This window comes from Electrona antarctica (genome assembly GCF_951216825.1).
Source record: "Electrona antarctica genome assembly, chromosome: 19".
NCBI classification, from domain to species: Eukaryota; Metazoa; Chordata; class Actinopteri; order Myctophiformes; family Myctophidae; genus Electrona; species Electrona antarctica.
Genome location: NC_136800.1, coordinates 21,739,011 through 21,762,338, shown reverse-complemented (window position 1 = coordinate 21,762,338; position 23,328 = coordinate 21,739,011). Strand labels below are relative to the sequence as shown.

At 42.8% G+C, this 23,328-nt stretch overlaps 1 protein-coding gene across 1 annotated transcript; it reads left to right on the top strand.

The window, feature by feature from the left end:
* Window positions 1-223: 223 nt before the first annotated feature.
* LOC306912368 (activin receptor type-2B-like) lies at window positions 224-22,587 on the top strand. Its single transcript, XM_079488540.1, has 12 exons — window positions 224-1,083; window positions 5,853-6,063; window positions 7,867-7,982; window positions 9,497-9,648; window positions 10,981-11,124; window positions 12,302-12,445; window positions 12,807-12,955; window positions 16,039-16,153; window positions 16,813-16,951; window positions 17,673-17,803; window positions 18,574-21,712; window positions 21,779-22,587. The coding sequence occupies exons 1-11, from the start codon at window positions 1,032-1,034 to the stop codon at window positions 18,766-18,768; spliced, it is 1,548 nt and encodes a 515-aa protein (XP_079344666.1). The 5' UTR covers window positions 224-1,031; the 3' UTR covers window positions 18,769-21,712; window positions 21,779-22,587.
* The last annotated feature ends 741 nt before the right edge of the window (window positions 22,588-23,328 follow it).

Genomic DNA, 23,328 nt, shown 5'->3' with positions numbered 1-23,328 from the left:
GTTTAAATAATCGCTCCACAGTGCACCTTCCTTATAAAGTCTACGCCGATGAAAACATGAAGAACAGAGCCAAAAATACGCGGCCAAACGATTGTAACCGCAATGTTGCCATTAAAGAAAAACCTCCCTCAGAAAGTGCAAGTGAGGGCGATCGTCACGTGGGATGTGGTGGAAGCAGCACACGCACAGCACACACACATTAAACGTGAAGTCCCGTCCGGGCTTCAACACCTCAATTGAATTCGCCCCAAATCCTCACATGCAGTATGTTTCTGTGTCACACATTGCTCGGTTGAAATAAGGATATTTGGGAGTCGTATGCACAGTGTCGCGTTAAGGTCACTCTAGTAGCTGCCTGAATTCCCCTCTTTGTGTTTACACATCCGGGTGGTTTCCCTGTTTGCAGCCCATTCCCCCATTTAGAAGCCATTTTGGACACAGATCAGTAACATGCATGTAAACCCCGACCGACCTCCCGACGCAGCAGCAGCAGTGGTGCTACTATAGAGAGAACCCCGAAGGAGAAGAGGGAAAAAGGGCCATAGGCCGTCGATAGACGCGAATCGGGCGGATATTATTAGATCATCTCGGACTTTTTCTTTTTTTGGACACCGGTTCCGACGCGGATTGAATTGGAATGGTGGTGGCGGCGGTGCACCGGATCGCGGGCTAGAAAGAAAAGAAACAAGCATCGCATTATTGTCGCCAGGAGGGAGAGTGTGAATCGCGGCTTCAGTGTATCTGTTCTGTTGTGTGTTGCAACATTGTTGCACCGAGCGAGCTGCCGCCGCGGCTACACACACTCGCGGCACACACACACTCGCGGCGCGCACACACAGACACGCTGTGGTTTCTGCTGCTGGCTGCTATATAGACGCCAGACAGACCGCGGTGGAGTGGAGGCCCTGTGGTCGGTTTGATCCTATCCGGACGGACTGATGTTGTTTGGACAAGGATAGAAGAAGAGAAGAGAGCCACCAACACCGGGTTGTTTTAATGTTCGCGACGGAAACCAGAGGAAGAAACGGAACATGTCTTTTTCATGGCTGACCTGTTCACTGCTTCTAGGAACTTTATGTGCAGGTAGGAGAAATGGAAAGATAGAATAAAAACAGAATGGGGGGAAAGAAAGAAAGAATAAGCGCTTGCCGCTGCTATTGTTGGGGGGAATGGAAGCTTGTGTTTGCAAATTGCAACAGCTTCGGACGCGAAAAATAGCCGATCCGCAAGCTCACAGTCGCGTTGCTCCGCGACGCGCTGTGAGCTTGCAGATCGGCTATTTTTCGGCGAGCGACACCGTCGTATGGCGAGGTGTAAATAACGCTTTTTTAATTGTTTATTCCATTTTGCCTGGAAGGGTTGAAAAATGGTGAACGCGAGGTTCTTTTGATCACAATAAACTTTTGTTTGTTTTTTAACAGTAGCCTATGCTATTGCAGCAAATTCCATCATCCGACTGTCCTTTTAAAAATGATAATTTTGCCCCTACTACAATTTCATCTGCCTACCCCGCTATAACCTACGGGTATTTCCCTAGCGTTGTTTACTAACAAACAAACAAGACTGGCTAAATAAATATTACACATTGGGAACTGTTGCTTATAGCTTTCACTTAAATTGCCTTGCTTCCTTTAAACAGTGGCGAGAAATAGACGGCAGCAGCTGCACTAACATCCTGAAACATTATAGGTTTCATCATCATCATCCCTCTCTCTCTCTCTCTCTCCTGGACAACAGACCAGGAGCCATTTGAAGAAAAAAAAAACATTTCTCACATTTGTTGTTTTTTGAGAGAGCCAGGTCGTTTGGTGTCGAGGCGAGTCTTTTACCCCAAATTGAGGTTACTGGTACAACACACATCTGTGCACAGGATCCATGTCTGTGGCCTGTTAACCACGTGAAATTGAGCATGAGGTTTGTTTTCTTTTGTTTGGCAAATTTTCAGGAATTCAGCTGATATGCTTACTGAGTCTTTTCTTTTTTTTGTCTTGGATGCAAATTCTGCCTGGGCAGTTTTACCTCCCTCCCATTCACATCTTTAAGGTGTTTATTTCTATTTGCTATGATAGACCACCTTTTATATTCTCTACATTTTGTAGCTATCCCCCCCAAATGATCACATCGGTTCCATTCACACACAGGCACAGCTGTGCTCTTTTTTTATTTTATTGTGTATGGAATTTCACTGAGGATGTATTGGCTCTGGTTTTATAGATTAGGGGCTAGAATATATAGTAAGCTGCTTCCTCCAGATCGCATGTTTTTGTAGTCTAAGCTTCACTAAGTGACAGGGGGGAGGGGGCTAGGGAACCATCTAGTAGTAAAAGTCCTCATGGATCATGTGACCACAGATTTCAGAAATGCCATCTAGGCTCCATGGAGCATCATGCTTCATGCGTGTGTTTTTGTTTTAACCTTTGTGGTTTACAGGAGGCAGCCACAAACCTTCCCTTTTTTGTGTAGCATAATGTGTATTCCCTCCTGTAGCCCAGGGTATGTAGGCGGCAAAAGTGTGTGTGTGTGTGTGTGTGTGTGTGTGTGTGTGTGTGTGTGTGTGTGTATATATATATATATACACACACACACACACACACACACACATGCATAGGTTGTGTGAGTCTATGTGCTGTAAAACGTGTGCGCGCCATTGTGGCGTGCACACGCTTGAGTATGTGTGTGTAATGGGTTGGGGGTAACATTGGGGGATGGGCAAGCTCCTATAGGCAGGGATTTAAAGAGACAGGCACTATTTTTCTTCCCCCCCTCTGAACAAAGATTGGGAATGAATGTCCAAGCGATGATTTGAAGGACATCCCACAGCTCTTTGTCCGCCGTTTGAATGTCTATCAAAGCAGTGGATGTCATGGTGATGGTCAGTGTTGGTCGGTACTATGTGTCAAACCTTTAAGTCTGTGGCCTGAATATCACTGGGTGTTGTGTCTGATTCATTGGTGTCCACACAACGGGATATTAAAACTATTGATAATTTAAGATATACAGCCTGTTGGGAAAATACATTGAAAGGGTGCAAAGGTTGTTTTTTCCCCCCTTCTTTTTTTATACGCTGAAAGCAGTACATCACTTATATTAACACTGGAAGTTTTTTTAATTTTTTTTTACCAAGCCTTCGTTGGGCTGAAAACTCACCCCTTCATATGATCTGACACTTGAAGCATTTACTCAATATATATTCCTTTAAAATTCTGACAGAACATCTTATCTTCTCCTCCAGATGTGCCCCACGCACAGTCGTGACAGAGGATACAAGTTCTTATCTGCGTGGGGTCTTTCTGTACTACACAATATAATTATTTTTCAACAGCTAATTAAGTCTTGTGTTTATTTTCACCACTGAGTTGTTAGGGCTGAGAATTCATCTTACAGCAAATGAGATTACACTGAACAATTTGTTAGCCCAGAGGATCCCCCCCTTTATGTTTTTTTTTACTATAGAGAGCACCCTGTTTGGCCGTATGCCAAATGGATGAGAGGAGTCTCGCTTGCAGACAGTACGGTACTTCATAACAACAAACAGATTTACTGTAGCGCCATGTGTGTCTCCATAATGGAGTTTCAATTCATTAAGATGTGAGCTGATCAACTCATCTTGTCGTGTCTGCTTGGGGATGTCAGGGTTAGCCCCCCCCTCCACAGTACAAAAGAGGACTATTCTCTATTTCAGTCCCATCATATTGATTTTACAATGTTATTTGCCCAATGATAGACACCTCGTTCCTTTCAATAACATTTCTAACAGTCTGATTGTCGCATTTACTATGAAAACGGGCATTTCCCGTCAGTCCGTCCGTCACCCCACGCCTCCATATTATGGTCAATTGGTCATGCCTCGTGACATCATGTGACATCATCAGGGATGGAGATCCCTGATGTCATCAATAATATTAAGCCCATAGATGGGAATGCCCATATATGGAGATCCCTGATGTCATCAATATTGGCCAGAGACTCTACATCTGACCTCAAACACTTAAGGCTCATTCATAGTCTGGATTTGCGATGGTGAGGTGACCACCGAAGCTGAAATAACGTTGAGCGGTGGTAAGTAAAAACAGAGAGAAGGGCTGGGGCGGTGGCGGTGGTTTGCACTTCACCGCGGCTTGTGGCGTCATGTTGTAGTTCGGTGGTCACCTCACCACCGCAAATCCAGACTATGAATAACGCTTTAGATCTCCATATATGAAGCTGACCTGTTCTTACATTCCATATGTTGATCCTTCCCCATCCGTCCTTCCTCTTCGATGTCTCCCTTTTGACTGATAATGATACCTATCCATTCAAACTCTAGACGGGCCGCCTGAAGTTATTAGTGCAGCCACCACCGGCAGCCGGCAAAAACTAGAGTTCTCAACAGGCCCTGTACACTCAAGACACGCTCCATATATGGCCAGTACAGAATTCATTCCATATGTTGATCTGACCCCCCATGCCAAAGTGCCAGCGCTCGCCCAGCAGTCTGCCGTCACCCAGGCGGATGCGTGCGCTTCTCTCCCTCAGGGCGTCTTACTGGTAGAATGTATTAAGGCAATGTCATTTATTTTCCAGCTATATTTTACAGATTAAGTGCAAATTCATGATTGATGAATACTACAGTACAGCAAGTTGAATTTCACAAGCAATGCTAAAAGGATAATACATGTTACAAATGTTTCCATTGTGGTCCTTTTCTCCATTGAAATCAGAAAATAGTCAATGTAGCCTCAAATCAAGGAGGATCTTTGTTATTATCTCACCCTTCTTGCAGCAGTTACTAGAATCACACTCTGACGTCCGTTTTAATATACAAGAAAACAGACATATACCATCCTTTTTTGTCAGCGCCGGTAGACTTTAATGGTTTAAGACAAGTGATCCTAAACTGTCTGTCTGTTATACTGAGTGTTTTCTTCATGATTTAAATGTGTGTAACAATATAAGAATAACCGTAACCACTTAAACCCTATATACTTAGTTAACCAGAGTCCCCCAGGGCTCTTGACTAGCCCCACTGTTTGGTTTGGCATCTATACAACATCTCTATATTTAACATCTCTACAAGCTTGTGTTATGAGCTTGTAATTTCCCCTCAATGTTTGCCTCATATCTGGCCAGATTAGGGACACAAGGGTTTTAATGGTATAAAAACATCAACGACACATTCCATCAGTCCCTGTAACATTTCTTATATGTAAAAACATCCTATGTCACATAGGCTATGTGAATGGACACATTTTCAGACTAACAAACGCTTCAGGAACCAGACCTCTGCTGCTAAATTATGGTGCAAGCATCACGTCTTGTTCCTGAGGGTCATGAGACTGTCTCTCTCCTCTCGTTAAGACATGTGTGCCGATCAGGTCTGCGGGATGTGGCACATGAACAGCCAATGTGTGTCTCACTGTCTCATGGAGCTGTCCTTGAGCAAGAAGCAAGCTGTATGGTGTTTATGAGTTCACTCGTCGTCTCCTACGACCTACGTGGACGACATTGAACCCCCAACCCCAATAGTATTTCATTATACTTTGACGTATGACCATTATACTTTGTCCTACTGATCTACAAGGCAAGCTCACAACGCTGCATGTTGTAGATGAGCTATTTTCACTATTTTGGAAGACTTAAGTTTTGCCAATGTTTGACAGTTTTCACCTGTAACAACATGCTGAAAATAGAGATGAAAGTGGTTCAATCCAAGTCTAAATGTCAGGGCATAGTAGTGATACCTGTAGCCTGTGGAAAACGGGTTGGAGCGGTGACCACATAACCTTCGGTTGTCTACATGGTCTTGTTATGAATGAAGTGGAAATGTCCCCCGCCTTTTAATCATTAAAAAATAATTGTCCCATCTGTCTCAGGATACAGTCTGGGTGAGGCCGAGACCCGGGAGTGCGTGTACTACAATGACAACTGGCGGACGGAGAGGACCAATCAGAGCGGCTTTGAGCGCTGCGAGAAGGGCGAGAAGGACAAGCGTCTGCACTGTTACGCCTCCTGGCTCAACTCCTCAGGGACCATTAAGCTGGTGAAGAAGGGCTGCTGGCTGGACGACTTCAACTGCTATGACAGGTGATTTGTGTGTGTGGGAACCTGCATGGCCATTTCAAACTATTCTAAATGCATTTTTACATTGTTAGATTTTGGACGTTTAGCTCTGATTGTGTGCGTTAGAGCAGCATTGCTTATGCTTGTATTCTACTCCGGTGTACCTACAAGCTCGTTGTGAGGTTGTAGATTGGTTATTGTCAACACGCGACACCGTCGTACAAAAAAGTGTAAAAATCACGTTTACAGTACGGTTCATATTAGTGGTGGAGTACTAGTCTCTCTCTAGAGACAGACGTGTTGGCTCCCACTATTATTGTCAAATGCTTCCGCCTAACGGTCTGTACTTGGGGAGCTCTGAAAACGAGCTTAAATAAAGCGGATGTCGCATAATTCGTCCTACTACTGCATGCCTGTGCAATTGTGTAATTAACTCGCCACTGGAAAACAAATGAGTCCATCTAGCTTGGTGCTGGTGGAAGTAGTAGTACTCTACTACCTTCTGGTCTGCAGAGCAACTCTCAAACCAGTTGCAGTAGTGTAGGTTCAAGGTTTCTTTATTTGTCACACCAATATATGTCAGACATATAGAGGGATGACATTTCGTTTCCCTCTCATCCACAGTGCAATAAAAACAAAAAATAAAACGACAATGTAGTGTAGCATTACGCAGCCTTACATTATTACAACAGTGGAGCAAGCCATCTCTTTTTGTTTCTGCCTTTTTCTTTACAGTGTAGGTGTTGAGGTCTGTCTTTTATCCGGTGTGACAGAGCAACAGAAGAATAAGCACTCATCAGTATGGGGGTGGTGGTGGTGGTGGTGGTGGGGGGGGGGGGGGTCAAGGGTCAAAGTCACAGCACACTGACAACAAATACCACAATGTTCTCGAGGCTGTGGTGGAGTGGCTGGCTGTGCTATGATACATAAAGGATTAGCTAAAGAAATAGGATCCGGGGAAGGAAAATAAGCTCACACACGACATACACACAGAGGTCACCTGTTTTGAATACTGTGGCTGCATTTTATACTTTGGCACACCGGAACCATATAGAGCACCGAAGTCTGACATCAATATCGGTAGAGGGCGCTGAGTCCACAGGTTCATGTACTTTTTATTTGCATTGTAATCCCCATAGGGGGATTTTTAGATCGCCTCATATAAGAACTGTTTGAAAAAGTCATCCAGACAATTTCACTCGTATGGATATGAAGAATCAACTGACTACAAGAAATCACTAATGTTACTGCTACAGAATTAGTTACATTTTCGCTTGAAACAGACTGTATCAAATTTGAGTTACTGACTGTCGTAAATGATACAGAGACACCTCCCTGACGATATCGCCGACCACAATTCTTATATGAGATGATTTTAAGATGACCCCATGTTATTCTCCATAGAGAAATTACTTCCGTGAACCAGGGGATGAGCGAGTGACGTCAGGACTTCGGCGCTCTATAGGAATAAATTACAAAGAGCCCTGAATGGAAACAAGTTAGATATTCATTAAAACGGCAAGGGCATGCTGCAACTATCGATAATTTTCTTTGCGATTATTCTATTGATAAATGCTGTGACCTGTAAGTTGCATGTCCTGCTGGAGGCAATTTGTAACGGTTGTCAAAATGTCAAGTGAAAATACCCATCAACAAGCTCACATTGCAATGATTTGTGAGCTTGTAGTTCTGCTATTTTCGCTATCATAAATTCATATACATTTTTGCCCCAAAGAGGAACGCCTGGTTTATTGTAGTTTGACCTGTACATGAGGAATAGTTTGACCTGTACATGAGGAATAATGGAGTGCTGTCTTTCTACCCCAGGCAAGAGTGTGTTAACATGGAGGAGAACCCTCAGGTGTTCTTCTGCTGCTGTGAGGGCAACTACTGCAATGAAAAGTTCACCCACCTCCCCGACCTCATCGGCATTGGGAACCGAGGTGAGACACACCCACCATCTTTTTATATCCGTGGTTCTCAAACATTTTCATGTCAAGGACTCCCAATGGGCGCCCCCATAAGACAACATTTCTATTATTGAAATGTTTTTAAATAATTCCAATTATTAGTTCAAATATTGTTTTCTGCAAGCTCAACGCGCCATATCGCGAAGCACTGTGCGCTTGTAGATTGGAGTTTTTCGAATATCCAAAGTACTATAAACTAGGGTTAAAGTGGTTACAAAGATGTTTATGCTATATTGATGACTAATTTGGCTGGGGAACTCCCCCAAGGACTCTTGGGGGTCCCCAGACCCCACTTTGAGAACCACCGTTTTAAGTAACAAAGGCTCAAACTAGACACGACTCTACCCTCTCATTGACTGGGGGTAGAGAGTTATTACCTCTGCACATGGCATTGGCAGCTACACATTCATCATTATGGACCTAAGAGAGGAGCTTAATTGGGTGCCAGGCACCCATGACCAACAATGTAGACAATTCCATAGTATATATTGCCGTTTATTGGCAGCCATAGCTGAGTGGGTAGACAAAATGTCTGGTAATCGGGAATTCGAGAACCTCAGCTTGCCTGGAAGAAGGTCTACATTTCGAAATATCCTGAGCAAGACACTTAACCCATAACAGCTACAACCCCATGTGCTCATCAGAGCCACCTGAGCAGCCATCAGAAGGGCGAAGCATTAAATCTCCCCCCGGAGATCAGAAAATACTCCCTATTAGTATATAGTAATTGGATATACTAATATGTTGAGTAAATATCTTATAAACAATTACAGGTTATTTTCCATCTCTAACTGGTTCTTTGAAATCTGTGGCGAATCTACAATGTGTGATCAACGCACTGCCACTGCATTTACTAAAATGCTGAAGATGACTGTCTTGAATGCTGTGCTCACTGCAAACATTCACGTTTAAGCTCAATCTATCTTGATCTATGAGTAAGGCTTACTGCTCTTTCTTTTTATCTGCATCAGCACTGTTTTCCCATTGCATAACAGTTTAGATTTGTTTTACCGTAATGTCACTATGCTAACATACTATATAAATTATCCAGAGCAAATGGCATGACCTCCTGTGAGCAAACAAGGTAAATAGTCACATAGGTAGAGTGCAAAGACAATAATTCAGTGATTCTAAGAAACTAGGATACCAGGTAAACATCAAACTGTCTAAACAACAAAAAATCTTGGCATATGTGGTCAAAGCATAACAAATCTAAAACAGGTATGTGAACAGGTAACCCATTATATATCTGTTTTGTATAACATCTTTCAAAAATAGGCAACACACACACACACACACACACACACCCACATATATATTCTCTACAGTTTGCAATTATATGCTGTAAAGACTAGCTCTGTCCTTGCCTATGAGTTTGTAGAACGTGGGTGGTACAGTAGTATTGTACCTTGTTATGAGCTTATAGATCGCTTGTAGAGTGTCTATTTTAAGTATAAATTACCGTATACCATCTTTCCTTTTTGCAGTGAAAATCCGGCCCCCTCCCAGAGTGCCATCTCTGCTGAACGTGCTAGTGTACTCGCTGCTGCCTCTGTGCGTGCTGTCCCTGGCCCTGGTGCTGGCCCTGTGGATGTACCGACACCGCAAACCTCCGTACGGACACGTGGACCTGAGCGAGGTGAGCCGGATGGATCAAGTTCCAGACTCCAGTCATTTACGTCGAAGGCATTTAGCCCACGCTCCAGCCCAGAGCTCCTGACAATTAGTATAACAGCAGCATAAGCTCAAATTCCTTAACAGCCATCATTACAAGCAATTAACACATGCTAAAGACTGAAATGGAAAGCCACAGTACCCAATAGACAATAGAAGTAACACGTTTTCTTAACCACTTGAGCCCTATATACATAGTTGTACGTCAAATAGTGAAAATAACCAACTGCGATTTCTGAATACATATGTATTTTAACATTTAGTCTACCATTGGCGTAGATCTACGTCAATTAAAAGCAATACATTATTGATCGCCGTGCCCATAAACACCCATTCTATCTGTTTCTTTCAATCGCCTGTATCTCCTATTCCTTGTCCCAGATGGCATTGTGGTCAAAACAAGGTTTATTCCACGGCCCAGAGCCGGCGCTGTGATGCCCTCCATGATGCATCATCACCCCCTGTTTACTGACCGGGGCTGCTAAAACATCGTCACGCACCCCAACATAAGATCATAACATCCGGTCTGGATTTTTGGCTCTTTAAAATAAGAGCTGAACAGGGAAAAATGCTGACGTGAATTATATCACAATTTATCAATAAATGCTGGCGGCCTAAGCGTTAAACTGAATATAATTGAATGAATATAATAGTGGGTTGATTGACATTGAATACATTTCCTTTTTACATACATTTATGTTTATATTTGGTCCCATTCACAACATGCTGTTCATGTTGAAAAGTTATGGAATCCGTGAGAGAACCTCTTTAGTCACGGTCAATTCAGCCATGTGAAAACCATGCTGCCATTTAAAAGATCACTGTACTACTACAAACTGAACAAGCCTTTGAGCAGGATTATTGGTATGCCTGGATTAAGAAAATGGTTCATTTGAAATGCTGCATTTTAAATTCTTATTTGATCCGGGAAGGGGGATCTTAACAATGCAGTGAGATTTAGCCAACATAGACTCAATTATTCTGTAACGTTTGAATGACTATATACTGTATACAGTATATAATATATTTTCATTTTAACTATATGTGTGCTATGTGGCCATTTAAGGTGAATAGACAGTGCCATACAATGACAACAGTATGGCCCCTTTAAACACATTAACCCATGCATCCCTAACTTTTTCAAAATCAGAACATTTTTATTATTGTTATTCCATTGAATGAGTGTGGTGCCTTTACTTACTGGGCCCAGTGTAGTGGAACACTGGCTGTAAAGTTATTCTTCTGTATTTTGAAATGCAACTGTGAGGTGACACTGTTTTCTCTGTGTGTTTCTCAGGATCCCGGACAAACCCCCCCATCACCCTTGGTGGGTCTGAAGCCCCTGCAGTTGCTAGAGATCAAAGCTAGGGGGCGCTTTGGCTGTGTGTGGAAGGCTCAGCTGATGAGTGAATATGTTGCAGTGAAGATATTTCCTATTCAGGTGAGGCAGCACTGTGGTCTGTTAATGGTAGTGGGGCGGCTGTGAGTGGTTGTATGGGAATCGTAAGGTTCCCGCTTCGACCCCAGCTTCTCCTGGCTTAATATCGAAGTGTCCTTGAGCAAGACACAGAGGGCAGTATTATGCGTGTCTTAAGTACCAGATCTTATTACTTAACTTAAGACCTGTTTGGCTATTCTGAGTGGCCAAACAGCATTGACCACGCCTCCAGGTCTTAAGTTAAGTCATAAGACCTGGTACTTAAGACACGCATAATACTCTGCCCAGAGCCTCTAACTACTCCCGAAGACCAGGCTGGGCAGTTGATATTGGCATATTGCTATATTGTTTGGGATTTGGGATATTGTGATATATGACTCAAGTGTTGTCTTTTCCTGGTTGTAATCACTTGAGCCTTATTTTATACTTTTGAGGGCCGCTAGCCCCTCCAACACATGGTTTTTGAAGATTACGTCATATGGCAGCCAAGTCTATGGGAGTTTGTTTGGGAGTTTGTTTAGGGCACTTATGAAATCGTTTGCCAGCAAAGTCTATGGATTTTAATGTTTGTCGGGCATTTAATGGCAATGTAAGACGCCATGTGGCCGATATAAATACATCTTGTTTCATACAAGAAAAAGGCCAGGATGGATAAAGGAAAGAAACGGTACAACTGTAAGTCTATGGACCCCCTGTGATTTACAAAAGCAAAAAAATGCACCCTTCACCTCACACGAGTGTGATTTCTTAACATCACTATTGTGATATTTGATGTTACCCAGCCCCAGGTTGGTGCCTTGCACGGCTGCCTCTGCCATTGGTGTGTAAATGTAATGCAATGCACACAGCTGTGAAACCTCTATGCAGACCATGTACTTCACTGAATGAGCTCTGTAATCTCTTAGTAATCTCCTGTTTCTATATTGACCCAAGAACATGGGAGTGTGTGCACGCATGATTCCAAAGAGCAATTTGTGTTTGTGATCAACTGACCGAGTTGTGTGTGTGTGTGTGTGTGTGTGTGTGTGTGTGTGTGTGTGTGTGTGTGTGTGTGTGTGTGTGTGTGTGTGTGTGTGTGTGTGTGTGTGTGTGTGTGTGTGTGTGTGTGTGTGTGTGTGTGTGTGTGTGTGTGTGTGTGTGTGTGTGTGTGTGTGTGTGTGTGTGTGTGTGTGAGAAACAGGATAAACAGTCTTGGCAAAATGAGAGGGACATATTCTTGACTCCTGGGATGCGACATGAGAACCTCCTGCGTTACATCGCCGCTGAGAAACATGGAAGCAATCTAGAGACGGAGCTGTGGCTCATTATGGAATTCCATGAGCGGGTGAGAAATTGGCTGTTGCCTAATAACTGCCTTAAAGCTATATAAATACACATTAGAGATGGTGATAGTGATATACTAGATTGATTGATGGATGGATGGATGACGAGATGTTGTAGAATTATATATACAATATTTTGACCCCTAGATGGTTGCGAAATGCATTCAATACAGGTCAATACAGGTCAAACTGACTTAAGTTATTTACAAAGCTTAAACATTTTGGGTAGGTGGATACTAGCTTCAGGCAAGGTGGAGTTTTTGTCAGTTCAAAGTGCAGTAGTGGGCTTCACGCTAATGCTCATGTCCCGTAGCTGTATATATTATACAGTATATAACAACGGTATGTTTTGCATGCATGCAGGGCTCACTGACCGACCACCTGAAGGGCAACACTTGTACCTGGAATGAGTTATGTCTCATAGCAGAAACCATGTCCCGTGGCTTGGCGTACCTCCACGAGGACATCCCCAGCCACAAGGGGGAGGGACCCAAACCGACCATCGCACACAGGTAAATATATGTGTACTGTACTGTACAGTACACCTCCTGGGTTTTATGAAACATGACGCCCCAAAATCAGGCTGTCATGGATGACACCTCTTGTGTGGAAGTCTGGGACAGTAATGTTGCAGAGCAGGGGGGCTTTTTCAAAAATGATGACCAGAGGATGTGTGCCTTCCTGGGAAAGTCTACGCTAAGGTGCTGGAAAGGCTGGCTGATAGAAGAACCTCAGATACAGGACAGACGATTGTAGAACAACGGACCAACTCTTTACTCTTGGAGAGGGCCTGAGATTATGCCCATCACCTTCGTGTTTTGTGGATTTGGGGTCTCTACAAGCCCGGTTTCCACTACCATGGCCTCACACCACTCCACCCCACACCGCCTACTTATACCACTGTTTCCACTGCAAGGAATTGGGCTGAGTGGTATCAAAGTGGTACTAAATGAGTGCCTAAAAAGTACGCACTCCAGGGTGGGTCTGAGCTAGGCTAAGCAGGGCCAAACACTTCATAAAGCCTGATCACTCACTGACTTTTTATTTAGACCAGGATGTGTAATGCATTATAATTGATAGTTGTAATAGATCATAATACTTTATATTGTATTATAGTGTATATATCTATTACAAAGGGGGTGTCGATTCTTCCCAAGAGGGGGGGGGGGGGGGGCTACTGCGAGGGAGTACTTCATTTTAATGGAAACGGTAGATATTTTGATGCGGTGTGGTGTGGTGCTAAAGCTGTAGTCGAAATCGGACTTACTAAAGGTCATTCTATCTCTGTACGGACAAAGCAAGAGCTGTGTCCACTGTCATGGTGCTCGGCAGTAAGTTAGATTTGTTTTTGGTGGGGATCTGGCCTCCGCCAAGACAGAACATTGTCACCTATCCTGTTTGTGATATTTCATGGACAGGATTTTGAGGTGCAGTCATGGAGGAGAGCATTTACAGTTCTGTGGGTTGCGGATTGCATCAGTGCTTTTAACAGATAATGTGGCCCTGATGGCATCCTCAGGCAGTGACCTCAAGCTCTCACTGGAAGTGTGAAGTGACTCGATCAGCATCCTTAAAGTATTCTCATTTTACTCACACTTATATGGTCAGGAATGGCACAGCAGCCAGCCTACTTCCGGGTAGAGCTCTTCACGGGTCCAAAGAAATGGTTCCGAAATATATTATATGAAAATATTTTCAAATAGTTAAACCAAACCCGAAATGATCCGTGACAATTTCGTCCGATTCCGACCCGTTCCGAGATTTCTTTTAAATTGTGACGCCGAGTCTTGTTTCTTCTCGTCTCCTCAGCGTGCGTGCATTTAAAACCAAACGGATCTTTTTTTTTTACACACAATCATCAGAGTTTTAGCAGAAGCATGTACCGGTCTTGGCTGAATGGAATATTAACAAGGCACGACACTCAATGCACTTATAAACAGCTCCTACTTTGCTCTCTTCCTTATCCATGTGCTGTGGGGAATGGGATACACAGGAGAGTTGTCATGGTTGCTTTAACCTTCTTATATTAATTTGGTTTGAGCTTTGCTAGTTTGCTCGTTGAGGTCAACACTGTTGTCGGGATCCGTGATCGTGATATAAAGTATAATTGCACACCAGTGTTTTCATTCAAATCAGTGCATGGCAAACTATGCAGGACGGGGCTTGCATTGCGGTGGTACGTCTTGCACTGCTGATCCTAAATCAGCATACCCATCACACGTAACACAGCCATTCATGTCGCTGCAACACTAAACCTGATCCCAGGTCAGCCTAAATGGTCATCCTCCGCAGCGATGCGCGCAGGATGAGCGCACATGCAGTGGACAGAGAGAAAGAGTACAGTCAGACTGGCACACAATCACACACTGATTTAATATTTTTTACAACAAAAAGTTCAGTGACAGTACACACACACAGTAGCCTACGGGTCTTCTCGGATCCACTCGGACATTACACATAATGATTGACAGACCCCAGATCCGAGGGGGATACGTCCGATTCCAACCCTGCCTGAGTGATTACAATAAAACACGACTCCGACCCGAGCGGGTCTCGGGTCAACTTGGGTATTTTCGGAGTCGGGGGACCCGGTGAAGAGCTCTACTTCCGGGCCCCTTCCGTACTTCCTTCACAGGTGTTACAGATGATACTAATTAAGGCTCTATTCGTTTCAGTGTACAGTGGTTCTCAAACGTTTTCATTTCAAGGACCCCCATATCTCTGAGAGTGTACAAATGGACCCAAATAGTCCATTTGGTTCCATTTGTACGCTCTCAGAGTTACACACCGGTACAGGGCCATTTGGAACCGACTCGAGCCAAGGACACTTTGAGACCCACTGTTGTAGCAGTAGTGTTAGCAGCACCCTGACTCTGTTTGACCAGAATGGAACAGAGCCTTAATTAGCATCATCGGTAACTCCTGTGAAGGAAGTATGGAAGGGGCCTGGAAGTAGAATGAGTTATTTTGTGGGCATATACCCCATTGTGGGTCATGATGGCCAAAAGAACAAGATCACCAATACAAGCGGCCAGAATGGGTTTTCTAAGGATTGTGGCTGGCATTTCCCTCTGGGATAAGGCATAGAAAGGTGAGGTGGTTTGTGCATCTAGTAAAGATGTCTCCTAGTTGCCTCCCCATTGAGGTTATCCAGGCACGGACAGTTTGGAAGAGGCCACGGGGCAGACTGGGGATTAGATGGGGAGGGATATCTCCATGCTGGCCTGAGACCACCGCAGAGCTGGCAAATGTGATCAGGGGAGGGGAAGTCTGGGATGCTCTGCTGCCTGGAACTGCTACCTCCATGACCCGACTCTGATAAGTGGATGAAGATGTATGGGTTTTTGTAGCATTGTACTGAAATATTTTTTATTATCGTAGGTAGTGGATATTAGCCACTGCACTGCCATTCAATGCCATCTTGTGGCTGAATAGCCACTGCCATTGTATTATTACTCTTTCAGATTCATATTCATATAATATCAGTGCTCATGAGTTGGTGTCCATTTTAGTAAATGCATAGTTATATACTTTCCTATGATTGTCCTCGCATCATTCTTGTTCTCACTTATTTCTGATTTCTGATTTTTTGCAGAGACTTCAAGAGTAAGAATGTGATGCTTAAAGATGATCTGTCAGCAGTAATTGGAGACTTTGGGTTGGCTGTAAGGTTTGAGCCAGGAAAACCACCAGGAGATACTCATGGCCAGGTATTGATCATTTTGTGTTTACATCAGCAGTGAATGTGGTTTCAATCAAATAATTACTATATTTACTGTTCAGTCTGCACTCTTTCTGTAAACTGAACTTCTCCCAGATTGATCACATGAACCCTAGCCCCTCTATTCTGGGGTGAGCATTCGGTGAAAATAGCAAGTGTTGCGAACTTGTGATGCCTTCTGAGCTTGTAGATCAGCTATTCGGTGAAGAGATTTGTGTAGACGGAACAAAGTAGGAGCCCTAATAAATAGACAACAAGATTGAATGATTGACAAGACGTTTTTATTGACAAAAATGCATGCACGTGCATAAACACACACACACACACACACACACACACACACACACACACACACACACACACACACACACACACACACACACACACACATACATATATATATATATATAGATATATATTATACACACACACACACACACACATATATATATATATATATATATATATATATATATATATTATACTGCAGTGCAAAACAAGCTTGAGATCTTCCTTCCATTGTGGTCCTTTGAGTGTACATTTGTATGTGTATAATGGGGTTTAAATGGCTATAAGTTCTCCATGCCCAATGAGGAGGATGATGCATGAGGCCTTAACAGCGAACCTTCTTGTCCCGTGTCCTACCAGGTGGGAACGAGACGCTACATGGCTCCTGAGGTGCTGGAGGGGGCCATAAACTTCCAGCGAGACTCCTTCCTGAGGATAGACATGTACGCTATGGGACTGGTGCTATGGGAGCTGGTGTCCCGTTGCACAGAGGCCAGCGGTGAGTGTGGGCGCCCCTCAGGTCAAATGTCACTGTTTCAGGTTGATGTATTAAACATATGGGCCGTTTCCTCAATATCTCGTCTTGTGTTCATGTGAACTTGTGAAACATCATTAGTTGCCCTGCAAGCACTGTCCCTTTTCAAACGTTTGTGTCAAGACGAGAACAGTCCAGAATGAGACAGCGATGTGTAACTCAATCCGCCCACTTTACAGAGGATGCATTGGCTGAGTCTTAAGTGCTGCTCCAGCAGCTCTATCCTCACCTGAACCCGAAGTAAAAGACGGATAGAAAACAAAAGATGGGAAGATAGAGATAAGAAACAAAGGTGCATCCTACCAGGAAGACCTTTGCAAGACCCCATATGTGTGAATACTCTTCCCCTACAAGGGATGTGTGTCACCTGTGATTGTTGTAAGCTGAAAAGGACATCGCTTAACATGACACTTAAGAGGAATTAAACCGCCCTACTCTAAACAATATTTCTTAATTTCCTATATATACAGCATCTATTTGTAGCTGCTGTATATAGTTGTGACTTGTGAGCTTGTAGATCTGCTATTATCAAATAATCTTAAAAACAAGGGATGCCCCTGGCACACATTCTTTTGTGGTGTGTTTCTTTTTTTTTTTTAGTCACAATGCTAAGCATTGTTTGGTTGACTACATCACTGCTTTTAATGTACTTTCCATCCTGTTGACCCGGCTGCCCTTGTTCCAGGCTCATTGGGCGAGTACATGCTGCCGTTCGAAGATGAAATAGGCCAACATCCCTCTCTGGAGGACCTGCAGGATGTAGTCGTGCACAAGAAGATGCGTCCAGCCATCAAGGACGTATGGCTCAAACATCCGGTGAGTAACTATGGAAGAATGGCTTCCGTATTTACGAACGGGCACTGCCAGCCATGACGCAGCTTTTCTAATGGTAGTCATTTAGGCCGCAGTGTCTATTAGGGAAAGGGAAAGGAAAGGGGAGCGTTGTATCGTCCCTGAGGGAGGGGAAATGGCTCTTTTGCATTCGGCCGTTTTTCTCTTTCTGTCTGACGTAAAGCCAAATTAATGCTTTGTGTCCTTCTGACGTAATTTAAGGAGACGCAGGGGGTGAGATGAGTTGTTTTGATATGTTTTTGGAATTTCCCATTCAGAAAAAGTGCAGAGTGCAGACATTTTTTAAAGTTCAGTTAGTTAACCGTGTCACATGGATGCATAGGGATACATGTTTTGGTCCGACGGTCATTAAACCGACAACCTACCTCTATCCCTAACCTAACCATAACCACAAGCAGGGAGCAGCGCATGTTCGAGCGGTAGTCCGAAGGTTGTTCCTGCATGTCGGACTAATGCTCCGTCGGAATTGCGTCCGGATCCCCCTTATATAACTTTTTTTTTAATACTGTTTTTATTAGGCATTTTGTATATGACATAACTTCAGAATATATTTGACTGATAATGAGTAATTAAGTGATATAAAATGAAAAAAATAATAATGACAGGTAGTGTAAATGTTCCAAATACAATACATAATAAAATAGGTGTATAAATGTGATTAAAAAGAAAAAACAAAGAACATTTAAACAGTACCCTTGTATAACTTATTAATATAACCTTGGGTTTTCCTGCAGGGCTTGAGCCAAATGTGCGAGACCATTGAAGAATGTTGGGACCATGACGCGGAGGCGCGCCTGTCGGCGGGCTGCGTGGAGGAGCGCATTGGTCAGATCGCCAGGACCATTAGCAGCACTACCTCAGACAGCCCGGTCTCCATAGTGACGTCACTCACCAACGAGGACCTACCTCCCAAAGAGTCCAGCACCTGATGCCCATTCGGATGAGGGGGTGACCACCATCCCAACGCCCCACCCCGCCCCGAGCTCCTGACTTTTTTTTTCAAAATCCAAACTCAGCGGATGTCCGTGAATATTTAAGGAAAAAAACAAAAGGAGAGAAAAGAAAGAAAAAAAAACATTTTTACAACTTAAACACAGCTGCTATTTTTGTCTCAATATTAGTGTTTTTGTTTTTCTTCCCTGTGTTGAGGATTGAGTCGATCGTGCTAACACATCCACCTGCTGTAGTAAAGGAGAAGTAGTATAAGCTATCCGACGGGCACATCCGCTATCATACCATGTGTCAAATCTTAAATTCTGTCATTACCTCATGTATTTTTTTGTGTTAAGGTTAATTTACACTTTGTCACACGTCTCTTTCGACAAGTGTCGCACAAGTGTGCGTCGAAGTATAAATTAAGCTTTAGTCTATTTTTATTACCTCATGTTTTTTGTTTTTTGTTTCCATCTGGTCACATTCGGCCAAACGAAACAAAAGGTTGCGCTCCAAACCTGGGACGACGCGCTGCCTCACCTCGCGAGGATTCTTTTTCTCAGACTGTTAGACAAGATATATTTCATCGTCCTCAGGGGTTGAAGCTTCTTGTTTTAACTCGAGTGTGTTCCCTTATTTTAATCTGTGAATGCCTAAAGAGAAAAATTAAAAAACAAAAACAAGGAGACAGGAGCACAGCTTTTCTAGGGAGGGAGCTGAGCAGTTGAGTTTGGACTTTTTTGAAGATTTGGGACAAACTTGCTTGTCCTTTGGGAACTACCTCTCAGGTATCCAGTAGGCCTACTTTGGAACATTTTCTATGAGTTGAGAGCGAAGCTACGTCTTTAGCTAGCTGTCATGGACAATATTCCTGGATTTTGGTCTCCTTTTTATTTTTTTCTTGGTTTTAAGTAGTAATGCAGAGTTACTCCTTTGCCAGTGCCAGTGGCATTGACGGATGCTGTCTGGAGTTGCAATGTCATACATTCTTGATTTTAAACTTTGAATGAATTGTGTGTGCACGTATGTGTGTGGATGTATTGAGGACTAAACAAGCGTGACCGTGAGTGAGAGAGTGCATCAGAATCATGGACAGGTAGTTGGGGTTTATCCTCACGAGGGCCATACTTGAGTAGGCAACATGTCTGTTATTATTTCATCGGTGTTGGTTCATTTAAACTCAGTTGAACACCAGATACCTCAAGTCACGTTAGGTCATGCAAAGGAGAGCTCAACTGGTTGCCTTTGTCTCAAATGCAATGCCATAGTTGTACCATAAAAAAAGAAAAAAACATGAATACCATAAACATTTGAATGTCCATTTTGCTGCTGTGACTATTCCAGGTTACTCAAGGATTTTTAGATGTACATGTATTCTTTGTTTTAATATAACGCTAAAACGTGATAACTCTCCATGTTATGTGAAGCTAATATTCTTTTTTTCTTTTTTTTTTCTTTCTTGATTGGGTAAGTGCTCTCAGCGCCTTACCTCTCCAGACTGACCTCAGAAATTCTGACGACAAAGTACCTCAGGCTTTTTTCTACATGTATATCTAAAGTTTTGTTTTGTATTTTATTGTGTTTTTGAGTAGTCGGAATATTTTATTGCCCGTTTGCCTCTTGTCTGTGGAGATTCTTTTCAACGAGAGCCTGGCCGGTCGTCAAGGTTATAATGCTGTACAAAGCTAAAGAGAACAGAGGCAGATTCTTGTATATAGACCCTGTACACACACAGTTGCCGAACACTGATTTTCTTTCATTTAATTTCTTTTTCTTTTTTGTTATGTAGTACCGGGGGCATTATAGTTTTCATTTCACCTGAATGAAAATGGGACTTCTCACTCGCAACCCTCAATGTATTTAAAGAGTCATTTTGAAATTTTAGCCCTGTGATTATTTTTTTCCCTCTTTGAAATGTGTTTTTCTTTTCTATTGGATTTTCAAGAAAGTGGTGGTTGTTTTTAACTGATTTCAATGATCTAATGTCAGTATCAGTTCCTCTGGGTCAGAATCTGTATAGGTAGCACTTACATTAGGAAGTGTAGTGTATAGTTACTGTACATTGTCTCTATCGACAAAAAAAAAAGACAAAAAAAAGAAAACTGAGAAATCGATGTTTTTTTTGGGTTGCGGGTGGCAACCGCGATGGTCAGTCCCCTAAAGCAAACTTGCCAGTTTGAACAGTATTACCTCAACATTAACCTGCTGATGTGATGTGATCAGATGAACATTCAGTCATAGTTATGCCAGATGGAACGCACACACACTTGTTTTGTCACATCTTTTTTGTGGCATGACGGTGGTTTCAGCAACAGTCTGTAGCACCTGCTTCTGCGCAGTGAATTCCTGAGTGTGCAAATGTGACCAAATGGACCCTTACTGTGTTTCAAAAATATTCCAAATTGTTTTTCAAGATTGTTTATTTTATTTATATTTTTTGAAAGTGGCAGATCTAGATTAGCCATTCTCAAATAGCTCATGTATCTAGGTTTAAAGTGGTTAAACTGATTTAATGCTATATTAACAAATTTGGCTGGGGATGCCTTTGAACCCTATTCAAGGACACCTGGGGGTCCCTGGACCCCACTTTAAGAACCACTGCCTTACTTGTCCATTTGGTTCCATTTGTAAACTCTGGATTTGTGCAGCCTTGACAAATGACAAACTACTAATAATCAGAACACCATGGTACAACACGTCATCAGGATCATACATGTGTTCATTACCACAGTGATATCTGATGATGCAGCATCCTCATTGTGTAACCGTGTGCCACCACATGAGTGTGGTCTTATCTATGGGTCCAGCAATATTTATTATACAGCAATAGTCCATTTTTGAAAATCATAGTTCTGGTTCATAAAATCTCAGCTGTGACTGAAGCCGTTTCCTCCGGGGTACGGGAGGGGAGGGGGTCAACAACATGCATCTCATTTAGCTGTTGGGTGAAGCCGTTTCCTCCGGGGTACGGGAGGGGAGGGGGTCAACAACATGCATCTCATTTAGCTGTTGGGTGTGTGTGTGCTGATGATGAGACATTTTTAACTTTTCAGATCGGGATAGGCATGCCTCACAGCACTGTCCTGGGAACCTAGACTTTTGCTAGTTTTTTTCTGGTATTTGAATGATTTCTTTTTTTCTGGTGTACACAATTTCCGTATTAGACCACTAGAAATGGGGAAAACTACAGTACTCTGGGCCCCCAGGACCAGAAATTCTGTGCGGATCCTAACCTAGACTGCATATCTCCCATCGGAGCGTGAGCTGAATGCCACCCAAGGTGCTTTTCACATGTTGTGCTAGACAACTGTGAACATGTAAAGGAAGTCCAACATGACTGGACGGTCGTTTCCTTTTGAATGCTGTCTTATAGACCCAGCTCTTCTGAAAAAGAAATAAAAACCTTACCTCATGCAGTACCTCTAGTAGAACTCTCATTGACACGTGAGAGAGAGGATCTCATCTTAAAAAACAAAACAAGTACCAAGTATCGTGTGTGTATATATATTTACTTGACAAATGTAAAGGGTTTCTTCCTTTTCATGTTTGAATCCTGTGAAAAAAAATCCTTTTTGATTTACAGTCGATTTTTATCGTTCATTTATCTTGTAGTGTGAATGGATGTTGGGGGTGACTTGTGTGATATCTCCCATAAGATGCTTGTGTGTTGGATGGATGAGTGTGCGGGTGTGTTTATTTCACTAAAAAAATGGATGAATGGTAACTTTATCTGTGAGCTAAAACATTTAGAAATATAAACTAGATGAGAGTACATCCATCTTTTGTATATTAAAATAAAGACAAAACACTGATTAACCAGGAAAAGGCAGTTCTTTGTTTTCATTAAGTCATGTAATGGGAATTTTATTTCGCTGACTGCATATGTGCCATTCGATTAGAACCCCCAAATGAGATAACAGCTCAGCTAAGCTTTGATGGCCTTGCTCTATGGGTACATAGTAATGGAAGTGGCCTAGAATTAATATGGTTATGGTTCCTTGTGCAATATAAGTAGTAAAGCCAAGGACACATGAATTGTACAATATGAGCCAATAGCTACATGTGCACGCTAGAGGGCAGCAATGGCACTGAGGAAGACCCATAGGGAAGACCACATGGGTTCTGGGTTCTATTCCCGACCCCGACTTGGAACCTTTCTGGCGCATTGTCTACTCTATGGCATAGTACTGTACTGTACACATTTATTTATTCATTCAGTGTTTACTAATTATTCAAGAAAATGAAACCGCACTTGCCTGCCAGCCAGGGACGAAGGTGATAGACTACATTACGCTGTGCAGATTAGTTTGTTAAATACAATACGCCTCCATCTTCTCTAATATGGAATGAAATGAAATGTAATAATAAATACCACAATGAAATAATTATAAAACGAACATTGACGCAAAAAATAAATAAACATATTTATTTCCCTTTTTTAATATGAGAAGAAAGTACTATGAAGCTTTCATGCGCGAGGCGAAGGTATTCCTCAACTTGTGCGTCATTATGGTTTGTAAATTGTAGTTCTGTTCTGTTGAGTTTTTGGGGGGCGC